The 27,795-nt window shown below is 38.7% G+C and overlaps 2 protein-coding genes across 7 annotated transcripts in view; one reads left to right on the top strand and one right to left on the bottom strand.

The window, feature by feature from the left end:
* Nucleotides 1–182: 182 nt before the first annotated feature.
* On the top strand, nt 183–27,189 carry TRMT61B (tRNA methyltransferase 61B). The gene is made up of 9 exons (XM_038562399.1): nt 183–193; nt 10,750–12,025; nt 16,010–16,112; nt 22,937–23,040; nt 23,553–23,591; nt 24,006–24,097; nt 24,745–24,971; nt 25,665–25,742; nt 25,826–27,189. The coding sequence occupies exons 1-9, from the start codon at nt 183–185 to the stop codon at nt 25,867–25,869; spliced, it is 1,974 nt and encodes a 657-aa protein (XP_038418327.1). The 3' UTR covers nt 25,870–27,189.
* The window catches only part of SPDYA (speedy/RINGO cell cycle regulator family member A), a 34,675-nt gene continuing 32,448 nt past the window's right edge, over nt 25,569–27,795 (bottom strand). For all 6 annotated transcript variants that reach the window (XM_038561157.1, XM_038561158.1, XM_038561160.1 and 3 more), the window contains exon 7: nt 25,569–26,221. In XM_038561157.1, coding sequence (XP_038417085.1) covers nt 26,133–26,221 — 89 coding nt within the window. In that variant the 3' untranslated portion in view covers nt 25,569–26,132. The remainder of the gene's footprint in view (nt 26,222–27,795) is intronic.

The raw sequence follows: 27,795 nt of genomic DNA, 5'->3' as shown, positions 1-27,795 counted from the left end.
ATATATATGATAATATAATAATATTCAGCTCACAGTTTGTTGCCCAGCAGGAAAGACAAAAAAACACTACCCTCAGGAAGGGCTTTTACAGCCAGGGGGTGCCATGGTGACGTTTGCGCTTTAGATTATTTATAATGATAAACATTTACATTTTTTAGAAAGCTTCCTGGATTCCAACGGAGATGGTAAAAGGGTAAGAAGGAAAACCCACACGTGATGTAGCACAATAGTGAGTCAGACTCACATGAAAGCAGCAAAGGTCAGGACCCCTGGGTGGCTGTGGATGAGCATCTGCCTTCCACTCAGGATGTGATCCCGGGGTCCTGGGATCCAGTCCCCCATCCGGCTCTCCGCAGAGATCCTGCTTCTCCCTCTACCTGTCTCTGCCTCTCTGTGTCTCTCATGAATAAATAAATAAAATCTTAAAAAAAAAAAAAAAAGAAAAAGAAAGCAGTAAAGGTGAGGAGAAGTGCCCAGATTCCAGATAGAATCTGAAGTTAGAGTCAACAAGGCTTGCTAAATGATTGCACAGGGTGAAAAAAAGACAAATGAAGGGACGACACTAAGGCCTGAGCAAACTAGTGAATGGTGATTCCATCAGCTAGATTGGGGAAACGAGTTTGACTGGAGTGACGATCAACTGTTTTGGACAGTTGAATATGATATGCCTACTGTACCTCCAAATTGAGTTGCTCAGCAGGAGTTGGCTACAGGAGAATAAGATCACAGAGATCTAGTTTGGATGCACTAGCATACAGATAGATGTTATTTAAAACTGTAGGACTAGTCAGATCATGTTGGGCACAAGTATGGATAGAAAAGAAAACTTAGGGCAGCCTGGGTGGCTCAGTGGTTTAGCGCCGCCTTCAGCCCAGGGCACGATCCTGGAGTCCCGGGATCCAGTCCCACATCAGGCTCACTGCTTGGAGCCTGCTTCTCCCTCTGCCTGTGTCTCTGCCTCTCTCTCTCTCTCTCATAAATAAATAAAATCTTTAAAAAAAGAAAAGAAAACTTAGCCCAAACTGTGCAATATTAGAGGTCAGAAAGAGGAGGAAGATCCAGCAAAGAAGATTAAGAATGGGTAGGATGAATGCCCAGGAGAATGAGATGTCCTGGAAACCAAATCTTTTTTTTATATATATTTTATTTATTTATTAATGAGAGACACACAGAGAGAGGCAGAGACATAGGCAGAGAGAGGAGCAGGCTCCATGCAGGGAGCCCAATGTGGGACTCGATCCTGGAACTCTGGGATCATGCCCTGGGCATGAAGGCAGGCACTCAATCACTGAGCCACCCAGGCTCCTGAAACCAAATCTTTATAAGGATTTAGGAACCTGGACGCCTGGGTGGCCCAGCAGTTGTGTGCCTCCCTTTGGCCCAGGGCATGATCCCAGAGTCCCAGGATCGAGTCCCACATTGGGTTCCCTGCATGGAGCCTGCTCCTCTCTCTGCCTATGTCTCTGCCTCTCTCTGTGTGTCTCTCATTAATAAATGAATAAAATCTTTGAAAAAAAGAAAGAAAAGGATTTAGGAACCAAGACTTGATCAGAGCCATGTCAAATATTGCAAGATGAAGACTGAGAATGAACCAGATTTGGCAAGACAAGATCGTTGATTTAAAAGCATTTGAGGGATGCCTAACTGGCTCAGAAGGTGGAGCATGCAACTCTTGATCTCAGGATTATAGGTTTAAGCCCCATGTTGGATGTGGAGATTAATTACAAATAAAATCTTTTATAAAAAGAAAACACAAAAAAGCAAAACAAAAGCAGTTAGGGCGGGGGATTTACTTTAGAGAGGGGAAGAGAAAAAGAGATATGAGAAAGAGTAGAAAAGCGATTTTCAGAAAAGTTTTCAAGGGTTTTTGTTATAAAGGAACATATATGAGCCTGTATGAAGAAAAGTCTGAGCTATAGATCAGTTAGTCATAAATATACAAATAAAAATAAAATCTTATTGTGCACTCACTGTATTTCCAGTACTGTTGTCAGTGCTTTATGTGCATTAATACATTTAGTCCTCACAACGGCCCTAGGATGTAGAAACTTTGAGTATCTCCATTTTTCAGATAACAAAACTGGAGTGTGGAGCTGAGCAGTGGAGGAGGAGCTGGATTTCTGACCTAAGTCATCTCTGCATATGAACAACTTGACCCAATGAGACTACATAGAGTTCACATAGATGACCCTTCAATACCCAAAACATCACTCCTTAACCTCCTCCCTTTCAATGATCTTGGCCTCTATACTACACCAGCCACTTCCTCCCATGGTCATGGCTTATTACAACAGCTGCTCCACCTTCATAATCTCGATTTTCACACACCATTCTCTAACCACTGACTTCTATCTTTCCAGCTTGCTCTCACTAAATTCCAAACTTTAGGCAATCTTATCCCACTTGACTGTCAAGCCACTGATCCTACAATGTTTTCACATGCCCTCACCCCTCCTCCTAGATGACTGCTATTCCCTTTTAATTTATCTTAAACTCAGGCAGCCCGGGTGGCTCAGCGGTTTAGTGCCGCCTTCAGCCCAGGGCCTGATCCTGGGGACCTGGGATCGAGTCCCACGTTGGCTCCCTGAGTGGAGCCTGCTTCTTTCTCTGCCTCTCTCTCTCTATCTCTCATGAATAGATAAATAAAATATTAAAAAATAATAATTTATCTTGAACTCTATCATTACAACTCTCAAATCCCTTGCCTCTTTCCCACATCATCATCCCTTCCATGGTTAAACTTCAAGCCTGGTAAAATCTAACTTTCTGCCCAAAAGCAGCTGAAAGTAACAAGAGAAAAGTCACAGCCGCCTGTTCTGACTCTTACCCACCTTAAATTTATGGTCACAAACTTCACATGGGAAGTCAATGCTACCAAGTTATCAATTGTTCCTAGTATATTCATACTTTCACTCTCCAACACACTAATTTATATCTTTCTTCTCCTCCCACTTCAAATCTACCCCTCCTTTTTTGCTCTCAGTGAATGACTTTGATACCTATTTATTCAGAAAATAGAAGTAATCCCAAGAGAACTTCCACAAGCTCCCAGTACACAAACTCTAATCAACCTGTCCTCCATCACTCCTGGAACTACAGGTGAAAAGGCCACCCAGAAAAGGCCACCCCTCCACATAAGTTCTAGATTACATTATTCCAAAAAGTCTTTCCTCTCTCTACTGGCATCAATTTTACTTCTCAGCTTAATCCCTCTCATCAACACATAAATATATTGTTCTTTCTTCCTAAAACATAAAATTCCCTTTACCTTACTTCCTCCTACAGTCCCAGTCCCAGTATTTTCTTTCCTTAAAACAAAACAAAACAAAACAAAAACAGAAAAACAGGCTGTGGGACTCCTGGGTGGCTCAGTGGTTGAGTGTCTGCCTTTGGGTCAGGGTGTGATCCTGGAGTCCTGGGATCGAATCCCACATCTGGCTCCCTGCATGGAGCCTGCTTCTCCCTCTGTCTATGTCTCTGCCTCTCTCTGTGTCTCTCATGAATAAATAAATAAAATCTTTAAAAAAAAAAGAGGTAGTTTAATTTTCTTAATCTCTCTCCTCTAATTTATCTCCTCCAATGGAACCTTCGTCCCAACCTACTACTACACCAAAATTCTCAGCAAGGCCACCAGTAACCTCCACATTGCTAAATATGTGTCCATCCTAAGTCTGCATCTCCTGTGACTTGTCATTAGCACACTTGTATTCCATGACATCATACTTCCCTGGCTTCTCTCTTACTTCTCTGGCTCCCCTTCTCAGTCTCCTCTCCTGGATCTTTCTTATCTCTCACTTTCTAACACCAGGGTTCTTGGGACACTTCTTTACCTGGGCATGTGACATTCCAGAATAAAAACTACAAAAAAAAAAAAAAAAAAAAACTACATTTTCCATCTTTCTTTGCAAACTGTGAGGCCATGAGACTACTAGCCAGCACAAAAATATCCTTAAAGTGACAGGGTGTACTACTCTTCATCGCTTTTTTCTTAATTCTTAGAACTCAAATGTGATGGCCAAAAGTTAGAGCATCCACGATGGACTCTGAGGAGAAAATAATATGCTAAGAATAGCAGATAGAAGGATCTAGAGACACAAGCATGATGTATGACCTGGACCAACTTCTTGACCCTCTTTTACACAAAAGAAAATAAACTTCTCTTCTGTTTAAAACTACAGTATTTTAGGTTATGTTACATGCAGCTGAACCAGATTGTGCTCATTCTTTTATAACCTTTGCCCCAGTTGGTGATACTCTCAGCCATCCAGTTAGCCATTGGAGAAAGCCAGAAACCAGCCCTGCTTATTAGCCAATCCCACATCTTATTTCTGCCCAAACACATATGCACATTTGATCAATCATTAGATCCTATTTTATCTCTTATATAATTCTCTATTCAATTTCCTCACCTCCATCCAATTCTACCACTCTGTCTTTATCGGAGAGCCTTATCTCTCTCACTGGAGATAAGTGTCACCACTGTTTATATTGGACTCTCTTTCTCCATGCTTGCCCCGTAGTATGATCCTTGCAAATTATTAATCTGACCATTCCACTTCTCTACTTAAAACCCTTCACATGGGGCACCTGGGTGACACAGTTGTTTAAGTGTATGACTCCCGGTTTTGGCTCAGGTCCTGATTTCAGGGTTCTGAGATCAAGCCCCTAGTTGGGCTCCATGCTCAGCAGGCAGTCTGCTTAAGATTCTTTCTCCCTCTGCTCCTCCCCGTGTGCGCTCTCTCTCTCAAATAAATAAATGAATAAATCTTAAAAAAAAAAAAACCACAAGCACAAGCTTTCTGGCACCTACAGAAGAGACTCTATGCTGCTCAATATATTTGGATTACAAAACAATCTGTAATCTGGTCCCTGTCAGCCTCCGCAACAACACTAATTAAAGCCTCATCTGCTTCTGGTTTCTTGTCCTTGTCATCCTTGTTATGGGTCCTGCTCTTTTGCTCTGCCTTTAATTTAAGCTCATCCAGTTCTCTCTCTGCCCCAATGCTAGCTCTTCATCAAACCTACTAACAATTCAACTGTTAACTAATTCTTTTTATCATAAAGTGATAGATCCTACAATCTCTAATCCTTAACAAAATATTTCAAAATCATGTATATATATATATATATATATATATATATATATATATATATACAAAATATTAAAATCAAATGGGATTTCTTCCAGGAATACAAGGTTGGTTTAACATTAAAAAATAAAAAATTATAATATACCATGTTAACAGGATAAAGGATCAAAAATACATGATATTCTTGAAAGATAAAGAAAAAGATTTTAACAAAATCCAACACGCATTCATAATTAAAAAAAAAAAAACACAAATTTTGGGGGCACCTGAGTGGCTCAGATCATGATCTCAAGGTCCTGAGCTCAAGCTCCGTATCAGGCTCCAGACTCAGCAGGGCGTATCTTGAGATTCTTCCTCCCCTTGCTCTCCCTCCCTCTCTGTTCCTCTCCTCAGTTGCTCTCTTTCAAATAAATTCATGAGAGACACGGAGAAAGAGAGGCAGAGACACAGGTAGAGGGAGAAGCAGGCTCCATGCAGGAAGCCCGATGTGGGACTCGATCCTGGGACTCTGGGATCACACCCCGAGCCAAAGGCAGATGCTCAACCGCTGAGTCACCCAGGTGTCCCAAATCTTTTAATAAATAAATAAATAAGTATATTTTTAACAATGTAGGGACTTCGTTAAGAGAATATCCTCAACCTGATAAAGAGAATCTACAAAAAGCTCACATCTCACTTCATACTTAATGGCGAAAGATTGATGCCTTCCTCCTAAGACTTAAATGCTGTCCACTCTCATCAATTCTATTTAATATTTTACTGAAGTTCTAGCTAGTGCAATAAAGTAAACAATAATAATAATAATAATAATAATAGCATCCAAATTGGAGAGAAAGGAGTAAAAGTATTTTTATTCACAGATGACTTATAGAAAATTTCAAGGAACTCACACAAAAAAATCTAAAACTAACAAATTACCAACATCTCAAGATACAAGATAAACATTCAAAACCAATGGTATTTCTGCATTCTATTGGTGGACAATCAAAATTAAATTGAGAATGATTCCATTTTCAATAGCACCAGAAAGAATAAAATAATTGGGAAAAAATTAACAAAAGTTCGAGACTTGTTTTCTAAAAAGTTTAAAATATTGCTGAGAGAACTCAAAGGAGAAGTAAATAAATGAAAAGACATTGAGTGTTCATTAATTGATAAAGTTAATATTTTCAAGACAGCAATGCTACTCAATTTGTTCTGTAAATTCAATATAAATCATATCAGAATCTTAGCAGAACTTTTTGTAGAAATTGATTCTTAAATTAATCCTTATGCTAAGTGAAACAATCATCTAAAAGAAAAACAAGTTGATATACTCATACTACCTGATTTCAAAACTAACAATGAAGCAACAGTATCAAGACAGTGTAAGAACTTTTAAGATGTACTTTCCTAGCAACTTTCAAATATGCAACACAATATTATTAACTATTGTCAGCATGTTGTACATTACATCCTCAGGACTTACTTATTTTATTTTATTTATTTATTTTTTATTTATTTGTGATAGTCACAGAGAGAGAGAGAGAGGCAGAGACATAGGCAGAGGGAGAAGCAGGCTCCATGCACTGGGAGCCCGACGTGGGATTCGATCCCGGGTCTCCAGGATCGCGCCCTGGGCCAAAGGCAGGCGCCAAACCACTGCGCCACCCAGGGATCCCAAGGACTTACTTATTTTATAACTAGAGGTTTGTGCCTTTTCACATCCTTCAGTTGATTCCTCCAATTTCTAATACACAACAGTAAATCCTGGAGGAGTTCTACAGAATCCAGATTCAAGTTCAGTAGCAACTGGGGAAACAAATGAAAAGGCAAGAGAAAAGCAGTTATATTCTCAGATTTGGTTACTTTATCTTTCACTGAAATTCTAAAACCATTATGAACTCGGGCATCTGGGTGGCTCAGTCGTTAATGTCTGTCTGGCTTCAGTTCATTCAGGTCATGATCCTGGGATTGAGTCCCAAGTCAGGTTCCCTGCTGAGCAGGGGAGTCTGCTTCTTCCTCTCTGCCCCTGCTCATGCTCTCTTTCTTGCTCATCCCCTCTCTCAAATAAATAAAGAAAAAAAATTAAAAAATTAAAAATTATGAACGTCAACAGTTCTATTAAATTAATTAATTAATTAATTAATTAATTAATTTTTTATTGGAGTTCAATTTGCCAACATATAGCATAACACCCAGTGCTCATCCCACCAAGTTCTATTAAATTCTAAATACCTAGGGCGCCTGGGTAGCTCAGTGGGCTAAGGATCTATCTGCCTTCAGCTCAGGTCATGATCTCAGGGTCCTGGAATTGGAGCATTGGGTTTTCTCTCTCTGCTCCTTCCCCTGCTTGTGTGTGTTCTCTCACTCTCTCAAGTAAATAATATCTTCAAAAAAAATAAAATAAATTCTAAATACATGTAAAGATACACAATAAAATACACAACTATTAAATATATTTGAACTGTACTTGCACGCTGAATTATTCAGTAGAGGCACCTACATATCAGGACTGCTGGTTTTCTCATTTCCTGCTTTCTTCATTCATTTATTCAACAAATATATTTTGAGGATATATCGTGTTCCAGGCACTATGACAAGTACTGGAATTATAATGATGAATTAAATACAGTCCTCTCTACAATTTTATCCTACTTGGGAATTGGTAAATAAACAACGATTTCATGTAATCTGACATGCACCGTCGGGGGTTGGTCTAAAGACAGGATATGTCAGGAGCACAAAGGAGAGGCATTTCTCTCATTTTCACCATTCTGGCAAAGCTGATACCTGAAGGATGAGGGGAAAGTATACAAAACAGTAGAAAGAAACACACACACACACACACACACTCACACACACGCACAAATAGGTAAAGGACAACATTTGTGGAATTAGAACTAGTGATCTACTTTTACTGGAGATTTTTAGATGGCAGCCATCAGCCATAGTACTTCTTGATAGCTATTTGGACTTTAAAGTAATTGCTTGACTAAATGCTACTAGAAGACAGTGTCTTTCTGGCCTTATAACAAATGTGACAAGTTGATGATGTCTCATATCCTCAGGTAATAGTTTCAGAGTGTAGGCTGACAGTTTCATAGGGGAGACAGAAGGAAAAGGAAAAGTATAACCAAAAATAAAAAGGCACACATAGTGACTTTTTTTTTTTAGCTTAAATGCTTTGAAAGATCATGAATAAGGAATAATTATATTTTTCAACACATATTAATGTATTTCATTAGATGTGTATATAACAAAATATTTATAACCCCATGTCTTATTCAGAAATAAAATGGGATGCCATTTACTCCTTACAGTTTATCTTAGAAATCAAAGATATGTAAATTTATTTCCCATATTATCAATATATCTTCTCTTCGAGTCCTACTCCTTCTTAAATAACAGCCAAAAATCATTTAATCGTTTTTTTTTCTTTTTTTTTCATTTAATCGTTTTTAAGAGATAACAAATTAGGAATGCTAAATTTTAAAACCATTAGTAGGGCCTAGGAATCAGAAAGTTCCAACATGGGACGCCTGGGTGGCTCAGCAGTTGAGCATCTGGCTCAGGGTGTGATCCTGGATTCCTGGGATCGAGTCCCCCATGGGGCTCCTTGCATGGAGCCTGCTTCTCCTCCCTCTGCTATATTCTTGCCTCTCTTCCTGTGTCTCTCAAATAAATAAATAAAATCTTTAAAAGAAACCCCAACTCTGGCCCTTATTTGACAGTAATAATAAAAATGTTGGTCATAAAAACTTTCTTAAAAAAACAAATCGAGGGACGCCTGAGTGGCTCAGTGGTGGAGCGCCTGCCTTCGGCTCAGGTCTTGATCCCAGGGTCCTGGATCGAGTCCTGCATTGGGCTCCCTGCAGGGAAACTGCTTCTCTCTCTACTTGTGTCTTAACTTCTCTCTGGGCCTCTCGTGAATAAATAAAATCTTAAATAAAAATCAAAACCAGAAGTGAGACGTAAAGTCTGGGTGGAAGGAGAGCAGTTTGTTCACTTCTAGGCCTGAGAGAGAGAAATCCTGATAACGGAGTTTGTGGTGGCTGATGGTTTAGAAAGCACAGTTCAGAAAGCATTACTTTATGTCTTCAAAAGTAATAACAAGACTTATTTTTATCAAATTTAAACTAAGTTCATAGCCCTTTGAGCATATTTAGACTTTAAATTCAATTGTACTGTTGACTGGCCTTTGAGAAGGGGTGCTACAGTACAAAGAACATGGACTGCTGAACCAGACTGACCTAGGTCAGAAACCCTGCCATGCCACTTGTCAACTACCAGATGGTGCCAAAATCATTTACTCTCCCCGTGTCAGTTTTCTTATGCATAAAGCAGGAATACTTATTTCTAACACAGGGGTGTGGTAAACTTAAGTGAAGTAAATATCTAATGTGCTTGGTATTGTCAAACCCTCAATAAACTTTTGCCAAGTGAACTAATATTAAACATGTTTGTGATATTTAACGTCGGCTCTTTTGTAGTCCAAAGTCCTTTTTTCTGGTTTCGTTTTTAGAATGAAAGAAATGTATTTCTATTTAATTCTTTTGGGGTGGGGTGCCAAAACCTAGAGTAAATTATTTAAAAAAATATTATTTATTTGAGGGGGGTGGAGAAGGATTGCAGGGAGAGGAGCAGAGGGAGAGGGAGAAGGAGAAGGGGAGATCTATGTGGGCTCCATCCCAGGACCCTGAGATCATGACCAGGGCAGAAACCAAGAGGCATATGCTCAACCAACTGAGCCACCCAGGTGCTCCTAGAATAAAAGATTTTTTTTAAGCAATCCAATAAAAAAAGAATCAGGGGTCCCCTGGGTGGCTCAGTCATTGAGCGTCTGCCTTCCTCTGATCCCTGCTTAGGTCCTGATCCCTGCTTAGCTGGGAGTCTGCTTCTCCCTCTCTGTCTCTGCCCCTCCTCCTGTTCGTGCGCTCTCTCTCAAATAAAATAAATAAAAATCCTTAATAATAAAAAAAAAATCAGAAAATACAGGCAATGTATTTTTTTTTTCCCTTCTTACACAACAAATTTATTTTTTCGCAGTTCTGGAGCATGTAAGTCCAACATCAAGCTGCCGGCAGGTTTGGTTTCTTCCGAGGCCACTCTGCTTGGCTTGTAGCTGGACATCTGCAGGTCCTCCCGGCGTGCCTGTGTTCTAATCGCCTTTCCTCCTAAGCACGCTCCTCACAGTGAGTTTAGTCCCACGCTAATGACTTCATTTTAACTTAGTTATCTCTTTAACCCTATCCCCAACGGACGTACTGGGAATTGGGACTTCAAGGCATGAATCTTGAGGGGATTAAATTCAGCCCCTCCCTTTGCCCTGCAACCGTTTTAGCAAGGGCCGTGGCTCCCCACCCCCCCACCCCCGCCTTCAAGATGATTCTATTTAGTTTTAGGGGGTAGTAGATTAACCGTTACGTTTTATTTTAAATATCTTATTTATTTATTTATTCATGAGAGAGAGAGAGAGAGACAGAGGAGCAGAAGCAGGCTCCCTGCAGGGAGCCCGACGTGGGACTCGATCCCCGGTCCCCAGGATCAGGCCCTGGGCTGCAGGCGGCGCCACCCCGCTGCGCCACCCGGGCTGCCCCAACCGCTGTTTTAATGACTCAGAAACGACCGTGCTACGCAAGCCCCCCACGAGCCCTGTCACTCCCCGGGGCCCGTGCAGCCGGGCAGAGGCTTGCCAGGGCGGGCAGGGGAGGACTGCGCGGTCAGCGGGCAAGGGACGCGGGCTGCGGGCGGCCTGCGCACACGGCGAGGCTCAGGCGCATCCCGTGGCCTTCTCACCCGCGCATCTCGGGGGTGGCCACGTGCCGCTCGCGTTCCCGAGGAGCCGCGGGCCGGCCGGGGCCCGGAGCTGCAGTTTGTTCCGCGCTCGGGCCGGCCTTGTCCCTCCCGCGCCTCCCGTCCCCGGGCCGAGGCGGGTGGAGATCTGTCGGCGGCCGCTGGCTTCTCTGCCCACATTCCGAGGAGAAAACGTGCGGGTGCCGGGGAGAGGGGCTCGCTCTCGGGGTCCCGAGCGGCACCCCGCAGCCCCCGAGCCCCGAGCCCCCCGCGCGCACTGCCCCGCCCCTCCGCGCACGCGCACGCGCCGCTGCCGAGCTCCTCCGGCGGAAAAGCCTGCGGGTGCCCGAGGCGGCTGCGTCAGCGCGTCCCGCGGGGAGGGGGCCTCGCCGGGCTCACGTCACTCGTGTGCGACGTCGCGGGCGCCGCACACCATGCTGTCCGCCGGGCGGCGAGGTCCGGCCTTCCTGCGGCTGCGGCGCCTCCGGAGGTGGCTGGGGCGCGGGGCTCCTCCGGCCCTGCGCGGCCTTGGGCAAGAGCCCCTGGAGACAGCGCGGGCGCTGTGCGGCGAACCTTCGGCTGCGCACGAGCCGGACGGGGAGGGACGGCGCGGACCGCCACGGAGGAAGGCTCCCGGCATAGAGTCGCCTCCGAGTCTCGGTCCGCGCGCGCCAGGCCCCGGGATCGGATGTCTCTCCTCCGGGGAAAGCCTCGGGCTGCCGACGCCGCAGGAGGAGCCACCCTCCCGGGAGCGCGAGGACTCGAGCGGGGGCCCAGGCCAGCCCGGCCCCGCCCCCCGGGGGCCCCGGGGGCCCTTGCCGCCCTCTCCGCCCTCTCCGGCCCAGGCCGTGCCCCAGGTGGAAGGGCTCCCGGGCCCCTCTCCCTGCTCCGCAGCTTGCAGAGAGGGGCCCTTTCGCGTCGGGGAGCTCATCTTGGCGGAGACTGGGAAGCGGGAAACACAGTTTAGGAAATTATTTAGGCTGAGTAACGCCGGACACTTAAATAGTAGCTGGGGAGCGGTCCCGTTCAGCGAGATCGTGGGGCGGCTTCCCGGCCAGAGGCTGAGGAGCTCCTCTGGTAAGCACTTCACGCTGAGGAGGCCGGCTTTGGAGGACTACGTATTGCTGATGAAAAGAGGCCCGGCCATAACGTACCCTAAGGTAATGCTACCTTACCTTAGGGAACTAGCTACGGACTGGCTCCGGAGCGGAACTGCAGTCTGAAGCGCATCTCAGAACGTTTAAGGTTCTTACTGCCCTCAGACTTAAAAAACAAACACAGTGCATGGGAGTTTTTACGTATTTTGTGATTGCTGATTTTAGGAGGAAAGAGCCACCTCTCATTTTTAGTTTGGGAGCGTAGATTCTCTCATCTGTAAAGTGAAGACACTGTTGACCTGCTGCATAGAGTTATGTGGAGCAACTAGGCACGTGAGTGCTCCTGTTTGTTCCCCATGACCCTTAAGTTTGCAAATTCAGGACTGGAGGATGTTCAACTCTTTTGGTACCGTTATGGAGATATTATCATCATCGTTTAATAATAAGGCATGTTGCTAGGGGTATATCTTGTCAATGATAGATATGTTACTGTGCTTTAATCTTTAGGGGAAAAATAGAGTTTTGTATTAAAACAGCTAACAACAACAACAAAAAAGCTAACATTAAACACGAAGCATAAGAGAATTCTTTATAATAAATTAACTGCCTAGTTCTTGTTACTACTTTATACTAATTGTCCATTGCTACTGGTTTATTTCACTTCTTAATCATAGTCAAGGTCCTTGAGTAGAGTGTTCCTTTGTAATTGTAACGACTCCTTCTATCCCCGGATGAGGAGTCGTTCATCATTTATTCAGCTAATAACTGCCTATATTCAGGGAAGGTATGGTGATGAGCCACAGTCCTCACTCTTTTTTTTTTTTTTTTTAAGATTTTATTTATTTATTCATGAGAGACAGAGAGAGAGAGGCAGAGACACAGGCAGAGGGAGAAGCAGGCTCCGTGCAGGGAGCCCGATGTGGGACTCGATCCCAGGTCTCCAGGATCACGCCCTGGGCTGAAGGCGGCACTAAACCACTGAGCCACCGGGGCTGCCCCCATTCCTCACTCTCTACCTAGATGTTACACCCTAGAGAGGATGACAACACACAAGTAAATGAAAGAATAATTTCAGGTAGTGCTAAGTGCCAGGAAGACAAATAGATTCATAAAGACAAATAGGTTAACAACAACATGCTGGGTGACCTGGGGGAGAATACTTTGTCAGATGGTTAGAGAAGGTGTCATACTACCTTTCATACAAAACCTAATTAAGGAAAAGCCAGCCATGCAAAGATCCAGGAGCCCAGTATTGTCGCACAGGGAAGAGTAGTGCAGATATTTTCCTATTAGGGCCTGAGTGAGGTGAGGGAGAGAGTGGTATGAGATGTGGTTATTCCATGTGCCTTGGGGCCTTGGAATGTTCTAAGTGGGAATCCAATTTATATTTTACGAGGTCCACCTAGGAACCAAGAAAACCTTTTTGGAGACATTAGACCAATGGGGTATCATAAACTCTTGACGGAAACTTTATCTTTTCTGACTGTTCAGTCTAGCCACAAAAAAATTTTTTTTTTTGTAATTTCATCTTGCTTCCCCACATCTTTTTCCTCCCACTAAACAAAACTGTAAGAGAATAGTTATATTTTATAAAGTTATAAAGATAAATCTTTAGTGCACTTTCTGCCTTTCCATTTGTCACAGATAAAAGTCCTAGTGCTCCATCTTAAGGAGGAATTTAAATACTGGATATGCTAACTGTTCATTTCTTTTTTCATTTCCCAAATGGTGGCTGCAGGAAATTTGACTTCAACCTTTACAACTTTGAAGTGCTTTTTAAGGTACCTCAATTGATTTGAAAGCTGGTCTCCGTGTTAGAATTACATAGTTTGTCTTAACAGTAAAAGTGTGTCTGTGGGATAATTTTATTTTATTTGTTTTTTTGTGGGAGTGATTTTAAATAAACTTCCTAACAGTTACTTGTGAAGAGTTGATATTTCACATTGGTCAGTATCAAGCACTTTTAGGTTTGGAGTAGAAATATAAAATGGAAAACACTCCCCCAATTTTTATTTTTTAGTTTTTTAAAAGGTTTTATTTATTTTAAGAGAGAGAGAGCAGGGGGCAGAGGACTCTGTGCTGAGTGTGGAGCCTGACTTGGGGCTTGATCTCATGGCTTGATCTCACGATCCTGAGATCATGCCCTGGGCTGAAACCAAGAGTCAGATGCTTAACCAACAGCCACTCAGGTGCTCCCACTCTCCAATTTTTAAATTAATCTTTTCTGCTGATGTCCATGATTGTAGCACTTATAGAAGAACAACTGGGGAGTAGAAATTGTTGCAATTTAATGAACCCTAAAGTGCAGCCCACTTATCGAAACTTAGGGTGAGGATTAGATTTATATTAGTGTATTAATCTGGAAAGAGATTGGAATTCATGTTGAGAAAAAAATGTAAGTTTAAAAGGGTTGTTCTTTCATGAGATTCTAAAATGTGCAGAAAACTCAATAGTAGAATGATAGTCATAACTTTGGAGGACTCTCCCCATAGCTTTAAATCCCTTTTGGGAAGAGGCAGGGAAATGAATTAAGTGCTAATGTCCCACTCAAGTTTTGAACTGAAATTGCTAGGATGTATATAGTGAAATCCAATCTAGAAAACTCATCCCCTTGAGACCATCTAACATAAATGGCAGGAAGCAAAAGCTAAAGCATGCTAAAGTTTTTTATTTCGTGGTAGTAAGATTCTTTATCTTATGTGAATAATTCAAGAAAATAGAACTGCCTTCTGCAGGACATTTCAGTGATATGACTACTGAAGCTGCTTCCACTTCTGTATGAAGTTGTACTCCTCCCTGCTCTACCCTCAGGTGCCTGGCATGTAGGAGAGTATGTATGTGTGCAAGACTCAGTATTTGTGAATGAAACTTTTGGACTAATACAGCTTAAAAGTTGTGTGTCTGTGCATCATCCGGTCCAAGCCTTAGTCCTGCATTTCAGAAATACATTTTGGTTTCTAATTAGACAACTGTACCTGTTAAAATTCTTGTGCAATGAAACTTATATTTAATATAGAAGTTTCCGTGACTTGAAAGGGTTCTAGAAACCCTCCTCTTGAAGAATTTTCACAACAGCTTTTCCCAAAGAAGGAAAAGCTAGTAAAAACTTCCTAGATGTGCTGCTTATTTCTTAGCAGCTTTGAAAGGTTGGTTGCGGAGTGTTGAAATAAATCCTAATGTTAAAAATTCTCTGTATCACATCGTGGTCTTTTTGCGTTCGACATCTGTTCTTCTTCTGACTTGCCCACTTAATTCCTGGCTTTGTGACTTTGGGGAAATTACTTAACCTCTTTGATTTGTCTATATAATGGGAGTGATGATACTTTTCTTATATTATTATCCTGATTAAACAAGACTATGAAAGCAATTTGCATATTTAACCCTGGCACATACATGATAAAGTTTCAATAAATAGCCCTTATTACTATCATCCATGATATTCCTGTTAACAATTCTTTAATTATAGCATTTGTGAAATAGGTCCTCCTATATATTACTGGTATCCTAATCCTAAATAAGAAGTTCGTTTCCTTTCATGCAGAGATTATGTAAAAACTTCCTAACTGGTCTTCCACTGGCCTCTAATTTTTCTCTTCTCTAGTATATCCTGCATTTCCCTGTCAGATTAATCTTCATAAAATGCCATTTATTACCTTTGTGACATGCTCCAGTTACTGACCAGGTCAAGTTCAAATGCTTTAGCCTGGCATTCAGTTTTCTCCTTTTCTCTTCTTCTGAGATGGGCAGACTGTGCTTATTGTACCTCTTTTAACACTGTTCAGGCCTTCTGCTGATATCTCTATTCTCTGAACTATTGCCACTTATTGTCTATAATTTTGGTATTTTGCTGTAGTGCTGCTTTGCTAATTGATTCTTGAATCTCTTATTTCACCAAGTAAAAGATCAACTCTTGGTAGGGCAGGCCAGATTTTAATCCTTTTTTTTTCACTCGTTTCTTCTCCGACTCCAATGTAGTGTTTGATAAGAGTCTGTACTTAGTACATATTTATTGGTCACTGAGTCACTCATACTCTCTTTCAATTATAGGATGTGAGTATGATACTGTTGATGATGGATATCCACCCAGGTGATACTGTTTTGGAAGCTGGCTCAGGCTCTGGTGGAATGAGCTTATTTTTATCCAAAGCAGGTAAGAGATTGGGAGAAATGAGCTGAATTTAGATGGGCAAAGAAAACACTCATAACAACAGAAAGTTAAGTGGATAAAGATGTTTTAGAAAATATTTACATAACTTTGTAATAGCATTCTCCTTGAAATCAAATGCAAGCAACTATTTATCCACCTTGTACGTTTATTCTAGTCATTCTCTCTATCCATCTCTCCATTTTCGGTGCTTTCTCTTGCTCCCTCCAGGTTTTTTAAAGCTGCTGCTTCTTCTTCTTTTTTTTTTTTAAGCTAAACTTATTTGGACCTAACACAGCTATAGTTCACAGATCATAAGTATTTAGAACTCAGAGAATTTTTAACATAGTGACCATACTCAAGTAGTTATCACCCAGATCAAGACAGGGAATATTGTTGCTTTACAGAAACCTCCTCATTCTCCTTAGTCATAATCCTCCCCAAAGATAACCACTATTTTGCCTTTTATCATCATTGATTAGTTTTGCCTGCTTTGAGCATTGTATAAAAGGAACATACAGTATGTACTCTTTTGAATGTGGCTCCTTTCATTCAAAAATCTGTTTGTGAGAGTCAGCTATTGCATATAACAGTAGTTCTTTCATTTTAGTGGCTGTGTAGTTACTCCATTTTGTAAACAAATCACAGCTTATCCATTCTGTTAATGGGCATTTGAGTTGAATATTATAACAGTGCTGCTCTGAACATTCTTATATTTGTTTTTTGGTGCATATGTGTGCATATTTTTGTTAATAATAATTCCAGATGAATATTCAGTATGAGAGAAATAGAAGGTAGAGGGTGGTCAGCTGCTGGGAAAGAATCATATACTATTAAGGGCAAAGAATGATAGTTGGTGTTTATAAATAATCATAATATAGAACTATTAAAGCTAGATCATATAGAGTCTTCCTTTCTTTAAGAAAGTCTCAAAAAAAAAAAAAAAAAAAAAAAAAGAAAGTCTCAAAATTGTCAGTTGGTAAAAGTCTTGCTTGATTGAGGGTAGCACCTAACCAAAAATCAAGAGATGAACAGTAAACATAAATATCTGTTCATGTTCCCATCACTTGATTTCTGGTTACTTTTAATTTATTATTGCTCTCTTCCTTTGCCTACTTAATTCCTGTATGTGTTAAGGTTGCTTTGGCTGCTCTGGCTGCCTGTGAAATTGTCCTTCCTCAGCTAATGATAGACTGCTGAATAGTGACTGCACTCTCTTTGGGTACATTTTTTTTCTTTTTGGATCATATTGTTCTTTATTAGTGCATTATTTCTTAAATAATCAGCTTTGCTAGAGCTGTTGTATGTGTATATGGGTAGATTTTATAAAGAATACAAATAGAAGTATACTGAACTGAACTTAAACCTTTTGTTCTTTCACCTAATGCCATCACATACAAACATAATCCAGTTTATGCTAGGTCAGAAATTCATTCTGGCCTCCTCAAATCTTTTTTTTTTTTTTTTTTCTTTTCTGTACATAGTTAAAGGCAGTCATTTCTTCACAATCAATGACTGAATCCTAAATACATTTAAGAGTGAATTTATAAAAATTTGTGTGAGCAGAGGAGTGCCCATATTTCTAATATCTGTAGTATCAGTGGTGTCATGGCATGAATAGTCCCAAACTATGAGTGATCAAGAAATTATTGCTATTTACCTTTGGGATGGATTTTTTTTCTCCATAATTTTCTTTTCCAATTATTTAGCTTATGCTATTGTTAACATTAATTTCTCTGCCTTGAGAACATGGTGAATTGCAGCTGGAGTTATATTTCAAAAGACATCCTAGAATTTAAACTTTTCATGAGTAAATAATAGATTTATTGATCTAGAACAGCTCCCAAATGATATCAAATCACCTCAAATAGAGGTGGCTGGAGAATTAATTGCCTTTAACTAAAATGCAAGTAGTCTTTTTTTTTTTTTTTTTTTTAAAGATTTTATTTATTTATTCATGAGAGACACACAGAGAGAGAAGCAGAGACACAGGCAGAGGGAGAAGCAGGCTCCACGGAGCCTGACATGGGACTCAATCCCAGGTCTCCGGGATCATGCCCTGGGCTGAAGGTGGCACTAAACCACTGAGCCATCAGGGCTGCCCTGTAAGTAGTCTTCTGTAGAAACTGCACTATTACTATGCTAAACAGTTTTTCTTTAGGCATATACAAAAATGCAAATATCTTTTAAATATATGAAATGACTAACTTCATCTGTAACAAAAGAAATGTAAATTACAACTAAATGATAAACTATTTTCAGTTTTTAGATTGACAGAGATAAAAAGTTTGAAAACTCTTTGTTGGAGAAAGTATGGAGAAATAGGTGCTTTACTACCTTGTTGGTAGAGTGTAAATTGGTATTATTCTTTGGGAGGAGAATTTGGTAATAATTTTCAAAATAAAAAATTCACATACCTCTTGAACTGGTAATTTCATTTTAAAGACTTTGTCTTTTCATTGATAAAAAGGTTTAGGCAACATAATTTTCATTGCAATATTGTTTAAGACTAAAAACAAGCTAAATGTTCATCCGTAGGTGACTGGTTAAATAAACTATGACATAGCCATACAATGGAACATAATAGTTTTTTTTTTTTTTAATTTTTATTTATTTATGATAGTAACAGAGGGAGAGAGAGAGGCAGAGACACAGGCAGAGGGAGAAGCAGGCTCCATGCACCAAGAGCCCGACATGGGATTCGATCCGGGGTCTCCAGGATCGCGCCCTGGGCCAAAGGCAGGCGCCAAACCGCAGCGCCACCCAGGGATCCCACATAATAGCTCTTAAAAAGAACATAGTAGATCATTAATCACTGAAGTAACATTAGTAAGTATAAGGAAAGTGTATGGGATAGTATATATAACACATGTATGTTTTAAAGTATGTTAAAAATAGGGAGAGACACTTTGCACACTTATATAGGCACCAACTATCTTGTGAAGGGTAAATAACTGGTGATATGGTTGCCTCTGAAGAGGAAGATTGATTAAGGATCTGGGATGGGATAGTTTTGTAACCCTGAAGTATTTGAATTATTTTTTCACATCAGTGTAATACCTTTGTATTATAGTTTTTTACATTCTTTTACTTTTGTGAAATGAATCAATAAAATATCATAAATTCTTTTAATTAAGTTGGAGCACAAGGACGAGTCATAAGCTTTGAAATACGAAAAGACCACCATGAATTGGCTAAGAAGAATTATAAAAATTGGTGTGATTCATGGAAAATGAGTCATGTAGAAGAGTGGCCAGACAATGTGAATTTTATTCATAAGGATATTTCAGGAGCAACTGAAGATGTAAAATCTTTAATATTTGATGCGGTAAGTTTTCTAAAGTGGGTCCTATGGTATTATCTAATACTGACTACATAGAAAACAAGGATTGCACTTCTTTTGTATGGAAAAGGCTCTTCCTTCATTATTTGCCCTGTTTCTATTTGTAGAAGTAGGGAGGAATATTTTCCTTTAATATTATGGTAGAATTTAGAGCAGAGAGACATACTGAATCAGGTGCCAAAGCTGTTACTAAGTCTGGAGTAATGACCAGATAGTAAGAGGAATAGTTGAACATCATGAACCTCACCATTTCTAGGATAAAGGAATAATAATTTAGGAGCAGCATTGGGAGCATATTGATTGATCCCAGAGCCTGACCTCACGTTGTGAGATTTGGGGGAATAAATGGCCCTCATTTGTGAGGGAACAGGCCACAGGCATCTTAAGACAGTTAACATGAAGATGTCGATGAGTGTTCATTTAAAATATTGAGGTTAGAGGCATTTACTATGAACATAGCTTCAGAAAGTGGAGTAGATGGATTTGTGAGGTGCAGGAATGGTGAAAGATTGAGCTGGGGAGAAGCAGCAGAGAAATATGAAGATAAAAGGATAGATGATGAAGGGATATTTTAGGCTGTGACCAATGATGGTAGAGATGTGGGACATGGAGGTATTAGTTGGCTTCAGAGTTTCAGAATTCTAGTGTAAGTTACCTTATCCTTGATGATTTCATTATCATTTCATAGCTTGGCACCAGAGACTGAGGTCTAGGTTGTCTTTGCTTTTTTTAATTGGCTGTTTGGAAAGTTGAATTACTTTAGGACATTTATGAGGGAAACTAGTTGAAAAATGAAGAAAGAGGAGACTTTTTTAAAATCAGGACTGGTTCCCATCTCTAATATTAAAGTCTGTAGTTTTGGTGACACAGATTCCTGGACACAAAGACCACAGTTCTTTTTCCTTATCCTTGTTTGGCTTGCATATTACAGCTCAGTAAGGGCCAGAAGAAAAGAAATTTTTCTACATAGGCCATCCATAAGACTGTTAGAATGTTACAGATACCTGAGAGGTTAATTGATCATCTGAAATTTGCTTGATGATCATGAAGGACAAAAGAGGATTTTAATGATATTGTTGGAGCTTTGTAGAAACCTGCTGAATCATCCCTGATCTAAAAGAAAGAATGTGGGCAGCCCCTGGGGGGGGGGGGGGGGGGGTGCCTCAGCGGTTTAGCGCCACCTTCAGCCCAGGGCGTGATCCTGGAGACCCAGGATTGAGTCCTGTGTTGGGCTCCCTTGTATGGAGCCTGCTTCTCCCTCTGCCTGTGTGTCTGCCTCTCTCTCTCTCTCTGTGTGTCTCGTGAATAAATAAATAAAATCTTTAAAACAATTAAAAGAATGTTCCTTACTAGATTTATTTGGGTGAACTCTCTTGAGTAATAGTGCCAAATAGTTACACATGGTTCTCAGTATGAGAAAACATAGGAGGATCCATACCCCTGCAATCCAAAATGATGGTGAACATAAAAGGTATTAAACCACAAAGGAGAACAAAAGGAGAAAAAAATGGCTAATAAAATATTTTTAACAAATTTTTAAAAGCCTAACCATCAGAAGATGAATGGACACGTGGAATACTAAAAATAGTATTATTTAACATAGTGAAATAAATGTACTGTATTTATATCAGTAAATCTCAAAGACATGGTGCTTAGTGGAAAAAAGCATTATAAAAGAGTATGTATGGAATGGCCATATATATCTAAAATTTAAAACTATGCAAAACAGTACCATGGTACTGTTTATAGCTATAGACATATGTCATAAAAGTATAAATTATTTGGGAACATTACCAACTTCAGGACAGTGATTATCTGAGGAGAGAAAGGGAGAGGGGAAGAGGGAACTAAGTTTTGTGGTCCATTCAGCCTGGTTCCCATAATAGCCAAGAAGATCTTGGATAAGTTACTTAAACTTTCTGTGCCCAGGCCCCTCACATATTAAACAGGAATGATGATAATATTTCATAGAGGTGTTGAGGATTAAATAAGATATTTCATATAAAGTGCATAGAACAGTACCTGGTATATAGTAAGCATTAAAGAAATATTAGCTATGATTTTCATCATTATTTCCTTCCTTCTCTCTACCTGTTTAAATTCTGTTTTCTCTTTAAAGTTTAGATCAAAGGTCATGATCTCTTTCATGAAATGTACCCTACTCATCTACCTGCTGGATTATCATCTATCTCTGAATTATTGAACTACTGTTTCTAATTCAATAAACATTTATTAAAGACCTGCCATGTGCCATGTACTATGCTAAGACGAAAGTGAATTTATACATTTAGCATTCTAGAAGATAGACATGTAAACAATTACTGGAAAGACTCAGAAGCATGGAACACCATGGCTGTAGAAATTGGGTATCATGAGATGAAGCTGTAAATGCAGTCTTAATCGTCTAGATAATGAAGGATATTTGTATGTATATTAAGCTAGGGCATAGAGACATTCATTATCTTACAGATAATGGGAACTGTTGATGAGTTCCTAAGTAGAGGAGCAGAATGTTTTAGATTCCTGTTTTAGATTCTTAGCAGATTCCTATTTTAAAGTAATTTTTTTTTAATTCCACTATCGTTAACATACCACAATTCATTTCAGGTATACAATGTAGTGATTCAGCAATTCCAAATGTTACTCAGTACTCCTCAAGATAAGTATATTCTTCCATTTTAGAGTAATTCTGGTGGAAGAATGAGGCTGAGTCTATGTAGAAAGCTATTGTAATGTTACAACAGGTTACAACAGGTTACAATGTTACAACAATGAGGTTCTGATCTAAGGCATTAACAGCCCGATGAATTTGAGAAATGCCAAATAGATAAGGTTTCTGGGGCTGGATAATTTTCCAGACAGAAACATCAAAACCCCAATGATTCTCAAAAGAGAATTTGAGGTAAAGAAAATGATGACCCCAACAAGTGAGGTTTGAGTGACTGGATGAACGGAAATGTTGAGAATATTCAAGAGGATTGGCAGGTTTCTTGGTTTTCTGATTTGTGGTCCTTATCAATAACATAGGCAAACTCTGTAGTTACAGCCAAAGAAGCCCATTTATGTTTATCATGTTAACCCTTTGATTCAGTCATTGAGATCTTTCCTTGAGATCTGATAAACATTTTAAACTCCTGTCCAAACCTGAATTCTTGATTATTTCTGCTAAGCCTGCCCCTCCCATAGTCTTTACCATTTCCCTCATTCTTTCAGTGGCTTAGGCTAAAAACACTGGATTCATCCTGACTCCTCTTTCTCTTTATCCTACAACCAATCCTAATTCTAATTGGTTCTACCTTTTCAAAATATATACTTATGACATCCAGTGCTATTTGCTATACCAGGTCACCATCATCCTTCCTCGCCTTCTCTCAGTCTTTTCTTTGTTTACATCTAAAAATTAAGTCAGAATGTACTTAATGCCACTGAATTGTACACTCAGAATTCATCTCTTATTACAATTTTCCCCCTTTTGTCTCCACTGCAGCGACAGTGGCCTTCTCAGACTCACCAAGTATCCTACAACCTCAGAGTATTTGTATTTGCTGTTCTGTCCATCTGGAGTATACTTCCCCCCTAAATTTCCACAGGGTAAGCTTAATCATCATCTTCAGGTCTTTTCACTGACTACCCTATGTATAATAAAATAGCACTTCCTTCCATTAGTTTCTATCCCTCATATTCTGTTTTATAATTCTATACTTGATGTCACTTATCCTCCGGTGACTTACATACTTCTGGATTTTTGTTTAATGGTTGTCCCTTCATTAGAATATATGTTCCCTTGAAACAAAATGGAATGAAAGCTCCTGTTACATCCTTACTACTTAGCAAAATGCTTGGCACATGGAAGGTGCTCAGTAAATATTTGGTGAATGGATTAATAATTAATGATTACCCATTAATACTATTTTTAAAAACATAATGGAATAATTTCTAATTTAGTAATATGTTGATGTGCCAACTACTCTTAGCTTTTCAGAGTTATCCATCAATAAAAGCAACTTTATTTTCTATTTTGGGCATATTTGTTTTTGTTTTAAATGAATTAAAAAAATTTCACATACTCATTGTATTCATTTGACATCTTTGTGAATACACAGCCTGTATTCTGCAATTGGATGAAGAATAAAGAACTAAAGGTCAGGATTCTTGCATTTTAGAATCTCTCAAATTAATAACTTTCCTTTTGAACATAAAAATACATATTTGAAAAAATTTGAATTTCTGATGCCAAAAGCTGAACTCTATCATTAAAATTTTATATATATGTATGCATTTGTGTATATTAGATGTAGCTGTAGAAAGATTCCTGTAGTGTTGATATTGCCAAGTGCACGACAAACCATTATGATTTTCCTGTAGTCAAGTACTGTGACATTTTGTATAATAATAAATACATCTTTTTGAGAGAGCAAAATGATGGTTAATAGTATTAGAGTTTAAAAATGAGAACTTTAACTGGGTAATTGCTTTCTAAAAGTTTTATAATAGTAAGAAAGAAGACCTGTGCTTTGTTTAAACAAAACTCTGCCTGATTTGCTTCCCCCTGACAGGTAGTTTTGGACATGTTGAATCCTCAAGTTGCTTTGCCTGTTTTATACCCAAATCTTAAACAGGGCGGTGTGTGTGCTGTATATCTAGCAAAGTGAGTAATGTGGCTATTTTTCTTTGTAATGTGATTTTAAACATACTTTTATTTTGACTTAAGGACTTGGCTACAGTGTTCATTTTATAATCGAATTAGGTGTATATGTCAATTTGTAAAACTTAAGAACCAATATATATCACAACAAATTTATATTGCTGTTTAAACCACTCTTTACCTGAATGATAAGATGGACGTTTCTTCTGACAGTTTAGAAGAAAAGTTTTAAAAGTATAATTTGAACAGTAATGTAAAATCTGCATTTTTTTACTTAGTATTCTATGAAATTGCATATTATGTGCTCGAACTTGCATGTGTATTTTCCCCCCTTGGTTTAACTATAGCATTTAAATTTGGGTTAAGAGGGCAGCCCTGGTGGCTCAGCAGTTTAGCATTGCCTTCAGCCCAGGGTGTGATCCTGGAGACCCGGGATCGAGTCCCACGTTGGGCTCCTGGCATGGAGCCTGTTTCTCCCTCTGCCTGTGTCTCTGCCTCTCTCTCTCTCTCTCTGTGTATCTCATGAATAAATAAATAAAATCTTTAAATAAATAAATAAATAAATTTGGGTTGAGAGGTATAGTGAACTTAAGTATCAAGTTATTATTTTAGTAGAAATTTAGAGTACTTTTTTTCACTTTTTCTAAAAGCATCACACAGGTTATTGAACTGTTAGATGGAATTCGCATCTGTGAACTTGCTCTCTCATGTGAAAAGATAAGTGAAGTCATTGTCAGAGATTGGTTGGTTTGCCTTGCAAAACAGAAAAATGGAATTTTAGCTCAAAAAGTAGAACCTAAAATCAACACAGATTTACAATTACATTCTCAAAAGAAAATTAGAATTGAAGGTGAGATGTTTCAAGAGGATGACCATGGTGAGTTTCAATTTTATTTCATATGTGTTTGCAATAATAAATGGAGAATAGCTTCGTGAGTGTATTGAACAATAATTATAAAACTATTTCTCAGGGATTTGTTCTCTTAGAGATATTGAAATATGGTATTTCTTCTGTGAAATTAAAATCTCTAAAGGACAGAATAATGACTTTTTTTGCCTTTTATGTAAAAGTTTGATACCTTTGAAGAATTGAGCTTTGTATGATATTCATATTTTGCTTGTATCAAAGCAGTTGGCTTATGCAATACTTTAAATATATTACAGGATATTTTAAATTTAGGTCAGTGATTATTACTGAAGGGAAAGAATTTAATAGGACTTGATATGCAAATAGCTAATATTCTAAAAAGCAACTGGAATTCCTCAGAGAACTAAATTTAGGTCCTTGTTGTATGTACTCATTATTTAGGATATGAACAAGTTTTCAAATATCCATTAATTGATGATATATGGGCTTATCCATTTAGTTATAAAACCATATATGTTTATCATTTAATCCTTGACAAATTGTTTCTGTAAGATAACTGGCAGAGTAGTTTCAAAACAAATGCTGAAAAAATGAGTTCTGAGAGAAAACCATAAAAGGGCAGTAATTTGTATTTTAACAGTTTTGTCAACAAAATATAAAATATTTTATGTAGCTTATAATATATATTTTGTTCTACAACAGAAGAATCGCATTCTGATTTTCCATATGGATCATCTCCTTATATTGCTAGACCTATACACTGGCAAACTGGTCATACAGGTGAGTGATGTTTTCAGGCCATAGTAAGTGATGTTTTTTTCTGGTTATTGTAATAACTTTACCTTTTTCTTTCCTTAAATTAGCTTTTCTTGTCAAGCTGAGGAAGTTTAAACCACAACCTGAGTAGTACCTCAGATGACAGCAACTGATTGGAAGATGAAAAAATATCAAAACAGAACTTTATATTGTGAATCACTACTTCCATAGATTGGAATTGTTAGCTTTTACTATGATTTGTATAACTTTTACGTATAATTTTGAAAAATAATAAAAGCTAAAGTAAGATGTGTAACATTTCAAAACTGTTTAAATGTCTCATTTTGACACTTGTCTTGTAGTTATTTTGACATGTTGTAGTTAATGATTCCAAATTGGTTTAGTTGAGCCATCTCACTCTTCACTTCCTGTAAACCACTCCATAGATTTGTCTTTCTTCATAAAATTAGTTTTCTTTTCTTTGTTTGATTGATGGTCATTGGCTACCAAAATAAAAAATGATTTTAAGACAAATTTTATATATCTGTTTATTTTAAGTACATATTTTAATGGCTTGTATGTATTTTAAGAAGTAAAGTAATCTGGATTATAGTAAATAATACGAAGAAAACTGATAATGATATAACCATCTTAAAAATTACAACAAAAGGTGTAATTCTTGAATCTCTTTTATCCTTCTCAAAATCATTTTAACTAATTTGAAAGAATATCAGAATTAGAGGTTTATTCATAGGCACCAATTACTTAGCATCTACCCTACATTGTTTTAAGAACTTATTATAATGTTTTTTCATTTAATATGTATACCTCATCTTTAAGGTTATCCATATTTTACAGATAAACAAAAACTTAAGAGTAGTTATTGTTTAAATAGATGTTTTATAGGTTTTAAAGGGTTATACCTGGGAGAATAAATGCTGCTATTCCTGAGTTTCTCTCTTAGGCTAGAGCTATTTAAAATAATATATATATTCTAAATAACACTTTACATATTTTTCAGTATGTGGAAACTTTTAACATAAAATCTCTGCTTTTTTATACTATCATCTAAAAAGAAAGTCTAATTAGACATTGAGTCATAACACAAATAGAAAACTAAAATTGTTATGAATGCTCCAAAGAAGGACAGAGTACTATAATCCAGGGTTTTACTTTGGTTAAGTAATTACCTATGCAAGTGACAATTGAGCTGTGATCTGAGTGCTAAGTAGAAGTTGATTATATGAGGGAAAATGAGAACAAAAAAGGCCAGTGATGCTGGGGTTGAGTGAAAGACTGGAAAAATAGGTAGGGGTCAGGCCATGCAGGACCTTATAGACCTCTTAAGGAGTTTGTCTATCCTAAGTAAAATAGGGTCTCACTAAAGGATTTAGTGAAGTGAGGGGTAACATGTCCAGATCTGTGTTTTGAAAAAAAAAAAAAAAATCACTCTGGTTGCATTTTTAGGAACTGATGGAATCACAAGCAGAGTAGTCTTCTGGTGTCCTTTTTCTTTATGGTAACTATCTGAACACTCTTATAGTAATAATGGTTTTATTTTTCATAACATTGCCAGATATATAGAAGCTCTGAAGTATATTTTTAAGTTCTGTCCAGAACTACTTCTCTTTCTTCTGCTGTTCTATTTAACCAATAGTAAAATACTGTCCTTCATGTATTGTTTTGAATGCAAGCTCTAATTGTATTACTTGGAAAAAGAGCTGGTTTAAGAGCAAAGAAAAGTTGTACCTCCTACTCCTGTTTCTTTCTTTTTTTTTTTTTTTTAAGTAGGCACCATGCTAGGCATGGAGCCAAATATGAGTCCTGAATTCAGGACCCTGAGATCAATAACCTGAGCTGAGACTGAGTCAGACACTTAACTGACTGAGCCACCCAGGTGCCTCATTCTATTCCTATTTCATGTAGAAATTTAGTTTCTGTTCAGTCCACTGTCAATAGATGTTGAATTGAACAAAACTTGTTTAACAGTGTCCCTTCTAATATTAAGCTGAAATGAAAACCAAACTACATAAGCAAGTAAGCATTTATTTATATAGTTAAAGTCCAGCTTAAGCCT

This window comes from Canis lupus, chromosome 17 (assembly GCF_011100685.1).
Source record: "Canis lupus familiaris isolate Mischka breed German Shepherd chromosome 17, alternate assembly UU_Cfam_GSD_1.0, whole genome shotgun sequence".
Classification (NCBI taxonomy): domain Eukaryota; kingdom Metazoa; phylum Chordata; class Mammalia; order Carnivora; family Canidae; genus Canis; species Canis lupus.
This window is presented reverse-complemented; position numbering and strand designations above follow the sequence as displayed.